General features: G+C 37.3%; 1 protein-coding gene across 3 annotated transcripts in view; it reads right to left on the bottom strand.

Annotated features, from left to right (window-relative positions):
* Nucleotides 1-3,170: 3,170 nt before the first annotated feature.
* Nucleotides 3,171-13,339, bottom strand: part of LOC131536061 (low-density lipoprotein receptor 2-like) — a 33,012-nt gene continuing 22,843 nt past the window's right edge. For all 3 annotated transcript variants that reach the window (XM_058768705.1, XM_058768703.1, XM_058768704.1), the window contains 5 exons: nt 10,262-10,381; nt 6,399-6,518; nt 4,420-4,536; nt 3,682-3,733; nt 3,171-3,513 (listed from right to left, as the gene is read on the bottom strand). In XM_058768705.1, coding sequence (XP_058624688.1) covers nt 3,510-3,513; nt 3,682-3,733; nt 4,420-4,536; nt 6,399-6,518; nt 10,262-10,381 — 413 coding nt within the window. In that variant the 3' untranslated portion in view covers nt 3,171-3,509. The remainder of the gene's footprint in view (nt 3,514-3,681; nt 3,734-4,419; nt 4,537-6,398; nt 6,519-10,261; nt 10,382-13,339) is intronic.

The following is a 13,339-nucleotide window of genomic DNA, read 5'->3' as shown; positions in this document are numbered from 1 at the left end:
AAATGGCTTTACTGTCACTTTTCAACTGAATGCACCCATGCCGAATAAAGGTACATTTCTTGAAATCTCTGTAAAAATGTGAACTTTTGTGGTGTGTAATAAATACCTACTAAAGGGAAACCATGTATGCAAATAAAAAAAGGCTACTGTTTGTGTGGAGGGTAGGTGAGGTGAATGCTCTTATCTGTTATCTTTTCACCTGAAAAAACAAAAACAAACCGGATTTGTCACTATTCACCTCAACAGCATCAACAGCAAAGAAACAGAAATTCTAAAGAAGTTCTACGAGTTTTTAAACGAAACAGGTCATTTGTACTTAGTTGGGTGTATAAGTGGGATTCTCAGATATTTTGTGTTGCCAGTAGGTTCCAAATGCTAAACAAAAAAATGTCAAAGCAAGAAAAACGAGCGGAAAACAACTCAGCTTCAGAAACAATATCTTGTATCAGCAATTAAACCCTGGAAATAGAAAGTAGGAGTACCTAAGTTGTGTTTTCAGGCTTGTTTGAGAGTTTAATGTGTCCTTTACGCTTCTGTGACTGTACACATCCTGAAAATTTACCTTAGTTTGTTTAAAGCAACAGCATTGCCTTTCTTAACAAAGTTGAGAGCGTTATTCTCTGTTTTGCCTGTTTACATTAAATATAAAGAAATTAAAATAACTGAGTATATAACTAAATAAAAACAAAACAAAAAAAACGTATCCCTCAAAAATTGATTTGGCGGCTATGTAATGTAGTCAGGTTGTTTTAATAATATGAATTCAAATGTTTAACTTACGCAAAAACAGTTAACACTACATAACACACTTCAGTTACCTGACAAAACATTTTTACAGAAGTCACATAGGCTCTCTTGGAACAAACTCAAAACGAGCAGGTCTGACAGCAAGTCTTTGATAACTGAACAAACATATTTTATAAGCAAACTCCCCCTGACTGCTGATTATGACATCCCGTCAAAGGGGGTGGGAGGTTAACAATAAGGTCTCTATGTTCTCATGATCCTAGTGTCCTAGTAAGAGTGTGTCATACTGAATAAAGAAGACCACCAAACATGGTCTAGAAGATTTTCAGCACAGTGGGCCAATGCAAAAACCCCCAAAATGTTGTCTGATCTCTGGGTGAATGTCTCAAAACCTACCATGAACACGTTATAATCTCAAAATCAAAAGTAAATCAATAAAAAGTTACCTTTTGCATATAGAAAAAGAGGCATTTTTATGGACCGTTAAGATTTTCAAGGCAAACATGCACATTTCTTACACATTTCTCAACATATAAAGGTTTTGTTTTCTTCATGCAAAATATTTCAGGATGAAATGTGACCTGGACATGTTTTTGTGTCATAGGTGTTCAGGGGGAAATGTTGTACTGATAAGCTCATTTGCCACACCTTCAATTATCACCAGACCTTGCGTTACGAGTAACAGATGGCCGTTGAGCAAGTCAGGCTATTTAGTTAGTATGTGCAAACATCAACTTAGACCTCGATCAGTCCCATGTACAGTACAAATAAAATGTATTCTCCTTTGTGACCTCCTTTTTGTTATAACACAAATTCATGTATTTGACTAAGTACCGTTCACATTTTTTAACACAAAGCACTTTATAATGTCAAAGATTAAAATACAGATATTGTTAAATCAATTACAGTGCGTAACTAAACACATAATACGCCTTTTGTTGTCTGATTCACCAAAACGGCCACAGGCAAATCCAGCTATAGTGTAAGCAATAGTTTTCCTGAATAACGACAGATAATTGATTGATAGATATAGATAGATAGATAGACAGACAGACAGATATACAGAACATAAAATAGAAAGAACAACAGAACGAATGATAGATATATCGATTTTTTTATTTTTTTTAAGTAAGCTTCTGTAACTCCATCAGGGTTTCCGCAGGCCTCTCAACTGTTTCCATTTTGGATCTTCCGGTCTGGCTACTTATTTTTGGAGTTCAGCCAGTTTTGGGTAGAGTTACTGTGGTTTTTTCATATTTTTTCATTCCGTGAATGTTGGTCTTCGCTCCGCTTCAAAGCATATTTTGGACATTTTTATTTGTTCTTGTCTTAACTGGAATTTTTCAAGAGTTGTATTTCAGATTTGAATTCAATGTCTTCATAGTGAACAGTAGCGTTTTATAATTGTTCACAATGTATCTGACATCATAATAAAACGGGGACAATCATGTTATTATATGACTTAACAATGAGAGTTCGTTATGTCAGGAGAGATTAAGGCATGTCACAGCAAAAAAGATTATGTAATTAAGAGGTGTCCGTAGTGTTGATAGGCACAGGAGATGGAGCTTGCAGTATATGTTATGATATTACTTCTTAAAAGAATTTGGAGAAATATCAGTTACTGATACAATATTAAAGTGATAAAAGTGAATTTCTAAGGTAGCAGCCAAAGGAAACATCTGTGGTACATTCAATCAGGAAAGGGATCGCTGAAATTTCACCCGCTTAAAAATATGTTTCTGAGCCTCGTCTATGTTTCACCAGACACTGAAACATTGTCAGAGGACTATATAAACATACATGTTCCCAGTAGTTCAGTTTAGGTTTAGTTTTGACTAACACTAACAGCACCACCTTGTGTTCAAAAAGAAACCTTGCACAATAAACACAAAAAACCAAACTCTATTTCTCCCTTTCCAGAGAGCAACATCTTAGCAATGCTTCAGCAATCACCCTCAGCAGCCTTGCATTGTGACTTTAACGTTTTAATGTGAGTGAGATTCTAACCTTGTCTGACCTTCTTAGATTAGAAAGATGTGTGTATCTATCTAGTACAATTAATATCCATATGCATATGGTTCTGCTTTGTGTATAGCGTGCCATATACTGTGACTATATTTGAAACTATGATGGCCTAAAATTGTACTCATTTATCATTACTCGTATATATATATATATATATATATATATATATATATTTAACTCTTGATTACTTTAAGTGACTTTTTACTTTCTTTGAGAGTACACTTAAAATATATTTAGCCATTTTGAATGGAATCAATCAATCAAACAAACAAACAAACAAACAAACAAACAATCAATCAATCAATCAATCAATCAATCAATCAATCAATCAATCAATCAATCAATCAATCAATCAATCAATCAATCAATCAATCAATCAAGCAGAAGAACCTGTATTTCAGGGCAAAACTGTAATGGCTGAGATTTTAATTCAGATTAGCATTACTCTATGCAGATATGCCTTACAGTAACATACTATACATAGTAACTGATGAATTCATTCTTGGACAATGAGATCTACACTCCATATCCAAGATTGTATAGCTCCACCTTCAGTTTAGTTTTCTCTAATTTAAGTTTTTGTATTTCTAATTTTAGTTTTATCATTTCCAATGTCAATACTTCATATACTGTTTGTCCAGTATATGCTTCATAGTAATGTTGCTTGGAGGGTCTTTCCATGTCTCAGTCTCTGAACCACTTGCCACAGGTGTCATATCTGCATGCTGCCCAAATCATCTTCATTAAAAAAAAAAAAAAAAAAAAAAAAATAGCAACATTAGGGAATTACAGAAATACATTTCAGAAAAAAAAAATCTCTGCCAGAATGCTGTTGCTACTACATGTTAGTTAACTAACTTGGTGAGTGAAGACTTGTGGTTGTAAGATTGTAATGAAGAGCTTTACCTTTTGCTGTACTTTATGCTGTTCTGGCTTGCCGCATCTTCACCTTGAGTGACTAATGATAGAGAGGAGAATGTTACCTGCACATTTTCTCTGATATTATGGTCCAAGCCTTGTGTTTTTAAATTATTTGCATTGTAATAACTAATTACTAATTATTAATAAATTAGTAATTTCCTAAATGTATTAATTAAAATTAATTTGGCAGCACTGCATTGTACCTCCAATATACAAATGTTTTCAGCAAAAACTATCGGCCATGTTGTTTAAAAGTTCTTCACTGTATTTTCCGGCAATGCAATTTGAACTATCTATCTATCTATTGATCTGTATATTTATACTCACACACACTACATTTGTGAGTGATAAAATTGTCAAGACATATTGGCAATTGTGAGATATGAAAGTCCAATTCTGAGATATAAAGTCATACAGAATTTTTGAAGTGCATCATCAAATAAGAAATGTATTTATTTTTCTCTGAGATCCTTTTATAATATCAGTTAAAAAATTATGCATAAATAAATAAACATTTTAATGGCCATTTTTGTTATACTGTCTTAGTGGAATAAACGGTGTATCATTTTAAATTTTAGTTAGTTAAAATATTTATATTGTCACTTGAGAAGCATCACTCATCCTCTCAAATCTCATTTCATCATTTTCATCAGTGCCGCCACTATAGTATCCTACACATATCTGGTGAAGGTGATTTACAGTAGGTAAAGAGATGTCACTCACCACAGCCTTCTTCATCCGCACCATTCGGACAGTCCCTATCACCATCACACCTCCATCTCATAGGCACACATGTTTTGCGTTCGTCTCCACAGCTGAACTCGGGTTTGCAGGGCTTGCCTGAAATGAAGACAAAAAACAAACTGATGTCTGTCAGTGTCAACAAATGTCTATCATATCTATCTATCTATCTATCTATCTATCTATCTATCTATCTATCTATCTATCTATCTATCTATCTATCTATCTATCTATCTATCTATCTATCTATCTATCTATCTATCTGTGTGTGTGTGTGTGTGTGTGTGTGTGTATTTAGTTCAGTCATGAAACTCTGGATGGCGCGAGCTGATGCAATCTGCTCTAAGGGGCATCATTCACTAAGGGGGCTTTCACACTAGCACTTTTGGTGCCCACCAGGGTTTGTTTGACTTCAGAGTGCGGTTCATTTGGATAATGTGAACACTGTTTTCTGAATTGGGGGGCAGGTAACTTTTTTAAAAGTAACTTAAAAAAATAACTTTTACTGTACCTTCTCTTCCCACTGCAAAAAAGTGATGTTGTTCATCAGTATTTTTGTCTTTTTTTTCCCAGTGCAAATGTTTTAAGATTATTAAATCAAGATACATTTACCTGAGAAGCAAAATGACATAAAACAAGTATTGTTTTATGGGAAATCGAGAATTTATGAGTTTATGATTTAAACAAGACCAAATATCTGCTAATAAGCTCAGAAAGCTCAACTTAATTCAAAGGGAAATCAAGTTCCCTTTCGAAACGGTCTCTCACGTTGCGTGAACACGCTGTGGGGAAACTCTTGTTTACTCTGAATACTGAAGCCTGATTTGTTAACTTTCGTTGTAGCTGCCTGGGCCGTGCCCTCGCTGAGGCAGCGCTTATGGTGATGGACTGCTCTCACTGTGAGAGCATCAGTCTCGCCTCGCTTCACTCATGAATCGCCTTCTTTCAAGTAGGTGGCCCTGCCCCTTCGTGCTCTCCCATTTCTCCCCTCCCAGGAACCTTGGAGGAACAAACAGCGGAGTCAAGGGGCTGAGCAGTCAGGCTTGAGTGATCTCACGCTGGCACAGGTCCCGTGTGCTTCACTCGCACTGCAGCGAGATGATTCCCCAGTTCTCTTCTCCCATGAGGATCAGCATTCCTCGTCTGCAGCGAGCGGTTTGGTCTCTTTTGTGGATCTGAGGAGGATGCTGCTGATGACTCAATGTCATTAACAGCTTCTTATGCAGAGGATTGATCGTGCTCCGTGGAGGATTCCAAAAGGAATTCCTTTTTCCTTTTGGCCCAGTGTGGACAGCAAGGCCTTTGAAGAGTTCGGCCTAGAGTTGAAGAGCACGGCTGAATGATGCTTGCTTTCATATCCAGATAGCCCCTCACCACAAACTGTTCTCTGGCACCACGGACCTTTACAAAGTTCAGATTCAGAAGTTCTGCCTGAAATACCATTTGTTTGTTCAGCTACACGAAAGTTAACAAATCAGGCTTCAAAATTCAGAGTAAGAGTTTCCCCATAGCGTGTTAACACAACACTTGCTCCCATTATCTCAGGAGTGCGAACCAGAGCGTTTTCTTATCCCATTGACAGATATTTGTTCTTGTTCTAAGCATAAACTTAATTCATTCTGTCAAAATGTTTCAGACAACAAGACTGTGCTCAATTTGCATCTCAAGTAAATGTACTTTGATTAAGGACATTTAGATATTTGTATTGGAAAACAATACGACAACAACAAAAACTCAGTATTTTTATTTTAATTTTTTGCAATGCATGCAACATTTCATGCCATGACTTTATGAATTTTGACTCTGCTCCAATTTAAGAAGTTTTTAGGCTTTAATTTGTGGAAAGGTGAATTAAGACTTTTTAAACCCATTTTAAGATAAGTGAACGGACGATAGAGAGATATGTGCATCGGATTTTTCATACTGTAAGAAAATATGAGATTTGAAGAATTGTCACTCACTACAGCCCTCCTCATCTGCACCATTCAGACAGTCACTTTCACCATCACACTTCCAACTCATAGGCACACACGATTGGTGTTTGTCCCCACATCTGAACTGTTCAGGTTGGCAGGTCTTGTCTGAAATTAAGACAAAAACAAACTGTGAATCAGTATATATATATTTTTTTTTTTTACGTTTGCCCACTGACAAAGAAATGATCAGTCTATAATTTTAATGGTAGGTTTATTTTAACAGTGAGAGACAAAATAACAACAACAACAACAACAACAACAAAAACGCATTTCAAAAAAAGTTATAAATTGATTTGCATTTTAATGAGTGAAATAAGTATTTGATCCCTTATCAATCAGAAAGATTTCTGGCCCCCAGGTGTCTTTTATACAGGTAACAGGTATAAGGTTATACATGTCTTAAAGGGAGTGCTCCTAATCTCAGTTTGTTGCCTGTATAAAAGACATCTGTCCACAGAAGCAATCAATCAATCAGTTTCCAATCAATCAGTTTCCAAACTCTCCACCATGGCCAAGACCAAAGAGCTGTCCAAAGATGTCAGGGACAAGATTGTAGACCTACACAAGGCTGGAATGGGCTACAAGACCATCGTCAAGCAGCTTGGTGAGAAGGTGACAAGAGTTGGTGCGATTATTTGCAAATGGAAGAAACACAAAATAACTTTCCCCACCGTCAAACATGGAGGTGGAAACATTATGCTTTGGGGGTGTTTTTCTGCTAAGGGGACAGGACAACTGCACCACATCAAAGGGACGATGGACGGGGCCATGTACCATCAGGGCATTGAAGCCAGCCAGGGCATTGAAAATGGGTCATGGATGGGTATTCCAGCATGACAATGACCCAAAACACACGGCCAAGGCAACAAAGGAGTGGCTCAAGAAGAAGCACATTAAGGTCCTGGAGTGGCCTAGCCAGTCTACAGACCTTAATCCCATAGAAAATCTGTGGAGAGAGCTGAAGGTTCGAGTTGCCAAACGTCAGCCTCGAAACCTTAATGACTTGGAGAGGATCTGCAAAGAGGAGTGGGACAAAATCCCTCCTGAGATGTGTGCAAACCTGGTGGCCAACTACAAGAAACGTCTGACCTCTGTGATTGCCAACAAGGGTTTTGCCACCAAGTACTAAATCATGTTTTGCGAAGGGATCAAATACTTATTTGACTCATTAAAATGCAAATCAATTTATAACTTTTTTGAAATGCGTTTTTCTGGATTATTTTGTTATTCTGTCTCTCACTGTTAAAATAAACCTACCATTAAAATTATAGACTGATCATTTCTTTGTCAGCAGGGGATCAAATAATCCCCCCCCCCCACTGTATATATATACAGTGGGGCAAAAAAGTATTTAGTCAGCCACCAATTGTGCAAGTTCTCCCACTTAAGATGATGAGAGAGGCCTGTAATTTTCATCATAGGTATACCTCAACTATGAGAGACAAAATGAGAAAAAAATCCAGAAAATCACATTGTAGGATTTTTAAAGAATTAATTGGTAAATTCCTCTGTAAAATAAGTATTTGGTCACCTACAAAAAAGCAAGATTTCTGGCTCTCACAGACCTGTAACTTCTTCTTTAAGAGGCTCCTCTGTCCTCCACTCGTTACCTGTATTAATGGCATCTGTTTGAACTCGTTATCAGTATAAAAGACACCTGTCCACAACCTCAAACAGTCCAACTCCAAACTCCACCATGGCCAAGACCAAAGAGCTGTCAAAGGACATCAGAAACAAAATTGTAGACCTGCACCAGGCTGGGAAGACTGAATCTGCAATAGGTAAGCAGCTTGGTGTGAAGAAATCAACTGTGGGAGCAATTATTAGAAAATGGAAGACATACAAGACCACTGATAATCTCCTCGATCTGGGGCTCCACGAAGATCTCACCCGTGGGGTCAAAATGATCACAAGAACTGTGAGCAAAAATCCCAGAACCACACGGGGGGACCTAGTGAATGACCTGCAGAGAGCTGGAACCAAAGTAACAAAGGCTACCATCAATAACACACTGTGCCGCCAGGGACTCAAATCCTGCAGTGCCAGACGTGTCCCCCTGCTTAAGCCAGTACATGTCCGGCCCGTCTGAAGTTTGCTAGAGAGCATTTGGATGATCCAGAAGAGGATTGGGAGAATGTCATATGGTCAGATGAAACTTGTCGTGTTTGGAGGAGAAAGAATGCTGAGTTGCATCCAAAGAACACCATACCTACTGTGAAGCATGGGGGTGGAAACATCATGCTTTGGGGCTGTTTTTCTGCAAAGGGACCAGGACGACTGATCCGTGTAAACGAAAGAATGAATGGGGCCATGTATCGTGAGATTTTGAGTGAAAACCTCCTTCCATCAGCAAGGGCATTGAAGATGAAACGTGGCTGGGTCTTTCAGCATGACAATGATCCCAAACACACCGCCCGGGCAACGAAGGAGTGGCTTCGTAAGAAGCATTTCAAGGTCCTGGAGTGGCCTAGCCAGTCTCCAGATCTCAACCCCATCGAAAATCTTTGGAGGAAGTTGAAAGTCCGTGTTGCCCAGCGACAGCCCCAAAACATTACTGCTCTAGAGGAGATCTGCATGGAGGAATGGGCCAAAATACCAGCAACAGTGTGTGAAAACCTTGTGAAGACTTACAGAAAACGTTTGACCTCTGTCATTGCCAACAAAGGGTATATAACAAAGTATTGAGATGAAATTTTGTTATTGACCAAATACTTATTTTCCACCATAATTTGCAAATAAATTCTTTAAAAATTCTACAATGTGATTTTCTGGATTTTTTTTTTCTTCTCATTTTGTCTCTCATAGTTGAGGTATACCTATGATGAAAATTACAGGCCTCTCTCATCTTTTTAAGTGGGAGAACTTGCACAATTGGTGGCTGACTAAATACTTTTTTGCCCCACTGTATATATATATATATATATATATATATCTTTCCAGATTTTTGTTATGTTTTTATATGTATGTGTGTGTGTGTGTGTGTGTATCTAGCTCAGTCATGAAACTCTTTGTGGCATAGGCTGATGTAATCTGCTAGGGATCAAATCATTCACTAATGGCAAACTGGTTGTCCTCTGCAGATTCTACAGCCAATGAGATTGCTTGCTCAACAGTTAAATAGTCTGGATCAGTGCTTGCTGTAAACTGGTCCTGCAGCACATTATCAGAAGTCCTTTAAAATTGTGCATCCTAAGATAGGGACTCTGCAGGTAAATGTAAGACTTTTTAGACCAAGTAACAACATTTTAATAAATAAAAAAAAGAAACAATACATGAATATGGTTTCTAAATGTAAATATCTTATATTAGCAATGCTTCAAAGCTTGAAAATAAAATTGAGAATTGAGAAATTATGAGATTATAACAAGAGCAAATATCTGCCAATAAGCTCAGAATACTCAACTTAATTCAAAGGGAAAACAAGTTTTCTTACCCCATTGACATATTTCTTAATATGTTAAGTATAAACTCAATTCATTTTGTTAAATTTTTCAGAAAACAAGACAATGTTCAATTTGCATCTCAAGTAAATGTACTTTGAGTAAGGACATTTAGATATTTGTATTGGAAAACAAAACATCAAAAAAATTATATCCTCAGAAATGCAACATTTCATGCCATGACTTTATGAATTTTGACTCTGCTCTGATTTAAGAATTTTTTAGGCCTTAATTTGTGGAAAGTTGAATTAAAACTTAAAAAAAAAATTAAAAAAATTTAAGACGCCCAGAAACCCTGTAAGATAAGTGAACAGTCGATATATAGAGATCCAGATTTTATGTGCATCTGATTTTTCATACTGTTTCTGTGGCGACAGAAAATATAAGATTTCAAGAAATGTCACTCACTACAGCCTCTCTCATCTGCACCATTCAGACAGTCACTATCACCATCACACCTCCATCTCATAGGCACACATGTTTGGCGTTCGTCTCCACAGCTGAACTGTTCGGGTCGGCAGGTCTTGTCTGAAATTAAGACAAAAACAAACTGAGCATCAGTATATCTATCCATCTATCCAGATTTTTTGTTATGTTTTGATATATATTTGTGTGTGTGTGTGTATATTATATATATATATATATATATATATATATATATATATATATATATACACACACACATATACAGTGGTGCTCAAAAGTTTGCATACCCTTGGACAATTGGTAATATATGTTCTATTTTTTTAAAGAAAACATGAGTGATCAGGCAAAACATTTATTATATTTCTTATGGGATTCATATTTAACTACAAGTCAGAAAACAAAACATGGCAACAAAGAAAAAAGTGAAATGACCCCTGTTCAAAAGTCTGCATACCCTTAGATCTTAATACTGTGTATTGCCCCCTTTAGCATCAATGACAGCATGCAGTCTTTTACAGAGGTGTAAAGTATTGGAGTAAATGTAACCAATTACTGTACTTAAGTATCTTTTCAGATACTTTGTAGTTTTACTGAGTATCAAAGATATTAGCAACATTTACTCTTTACTTCACTACATTTTTCAGTGAGTATCTGTACTCTTTACTCCATCACATTTGTAACGAGTGTTGCAGTTACACATTACATTTTACATGGCACCTAGCTTTTCTGCAGCAGTTTATTTCTGCTACAAAGGATGTGATATTGCCAACTACAGAGCACTGAAAGTACTATATCTTGTGCGTTTTGCCCTTACTCACGCAAACTTGTCAACAAGGCTACTTTACGTGAATGCGAGCTCCTTAGCATGTACTTGTGAATCACAGGTGTTTTATATATGAAACGAGGGCATGACTGCAGCCGGCGATGAGGCCGAAACCGATGTCTTTCATACTGTTATTTCTTAGTCTTATTAAGTGCAAACAAGTGCAGCCATAATCAAAGTAGTCTACTCTTTCAATATGCAAATAGAGACCAATTTTTCCAAGCGTAATACAGAGTTATAGACAACTACACAACCAATTATAGACTACATACTAATAAAAGCCTAAATATGCGTTATGTAGCCTATTTGCTTGCAGCAAAGTCGCTCTCAAAACGCGAGGTATTAAAATCGACTTTCAGTTTCGATTTAGCAAACTCTCGTCGGTGCTGACAATTCAAGACATTAATTTTATCAGACGCTATGCAACGAATCCTCCTTTAATGTTGAATGGGCCAATGAGGGTCTTTTGTTAACGCTGAAGTTAATTTAAAATAATAATACTAATAATAATAAATAGTCTGGCCAATCCGGGGGCCCCTAGGCTGCAGCCTTGGCAAGCCTGTGCGTTAATCCACGCCTGACCATACTTCACAGTGGGGATGGTATTCTTTTCACTATAGGCCTTGTTGACTCCTCTCCAAATATAGCGCTTATGGTTGTGACCATAAAGCTCTATTTTGGTTTCGTCACTCCAAATCACAGTGTGCCAGAAGCTGTCAGGCAGTGTTAATTTCGTCGACGAAGACGAAAAATATTCGTCAACGAACCTTTTTTCTGTGACTAAGACGAGACGTTGACGAGCTAAAATTAATGTCTGATGATAAAAACTATGACGAAATTAATGCCGCGTCTTCATTAACAAGATGAGACGGGACTAAAATGTTATTTGAGGACTACCGGACATTCAAAATACATCCTAAATCCAAAATGTGTGTCTCTGTCATTGGATTACAATCAGATGAGGGGCGTATCTAGTCTCAGTATGGCAGCCGCAGTGGACGGATAGGCTATCAAAACGCAAACTAACGATCTGAAACAATAGCCTCAGCACCCGAAGGGTTAGGGACAGGGTGACCAGACGTCCCGTTTTTCCCGGGAGTCACAATTCGTTGTCGATTAATTTAAAGTTAGTGACGGCGGGATAGGCGGAGTCGCGCTGATAGAAGCGCTCTCTCTCGCGCGCACGCTCCACTTCTTCAGTACAGCGCGCGATCAGCTCTCAGTACTCAGCGCTCAAATACACACACAGCAGTCCTGTGTCTATCGTGTAGAGTCAGAGTATCTCACATAAATACAGTCAGTTATGGCTTAAGTGAGCGTAAACAGGTGGATGAAAACTGAATGTGTGTCAGTATTACATGCATGCCTTCCGTCTTAAAGGGACAGCATTCCTAATTATCCGTGTCATAAATGTTAACCAACAAAAGATGTTAAATAAATGTATACTTAAGTAAAGCTACTGTATCTGAAAAATGAGTTTAATTTGTATCTCTACCAAAAAATGAAAATGTATTCCAGTTTTTCCAAATTCAATCCTTGATTCAAATTTCTCACAAGCTTAATTCATTTGGTCTAAAGAGAGAAGAATTGATGCCTATTTTTGTTTGAATACTACATATAAAATAGCTACCAAAATAAATGTTGTTAACTGCACTTTGACTAAAAGTAAAGACTAAAAGTTGACAAAAATACAATGACTTTTAAATCGACTAAAACTAGACTAAAACTATGAAATACTCAAATGACTAAAATGTGACTAAGACTATTAAGCATTTTCGTCTCAAGACTTAGACTAAGACTAAATCAAAAATGCCTGCCAAAATTAACACTGCTGTGAGGCGTGTCAAGGTGTTGTCGGGCATACTGTAACCTGGCTTTTTTGTGGCATTGGCATAGTAAAGGCTTCTTTCTGGCAACTCGACCATGCAGCTCATTTTTGTTCAAGTACCGTCATATTGTGCTCCTTGAAACAACTGCATCGTCTTTTTCCAGAGCATCTTCCATTTCTGTTGAGGTTACATGTGGGTTTTTCTTTGTATCCCGAACAAATCTTTCTTGGTCTACCTGACATTGGCTTGGTATCAACAGATCCATGAATTTTCCACTTCTTAATAAGTGACTGAACAGTAGGTACTGACAGGCATTATTAAGGCTCGGGATACCTTTTTATATCCTTTACTTCTTTATAAAGGTCCACTACCTTGTTACACATGTCTTTTAATAGTTCTTTTCTGCTC

The sequence above is a fragment of the Onychostoma macrolepis genome, chromosome 03 (genome assembly GCF_012432095.1).
Source record: "Onychostoma macrolepis isolate SWU-2019 chromosome 03, ASM1243209v1, whole genome shotgun sequence".
In the NCBI taxonomy this organism is placed as follows: Eukaryota; Metazoa; Chordata; class Actinopteri; order Cypriniformes; family Cyprinidae; genus Onychostoma; species Onychostoma macrolepis.
This window is presented reverse-complemented; position numbering and strand designations above follow the sequence as displayed.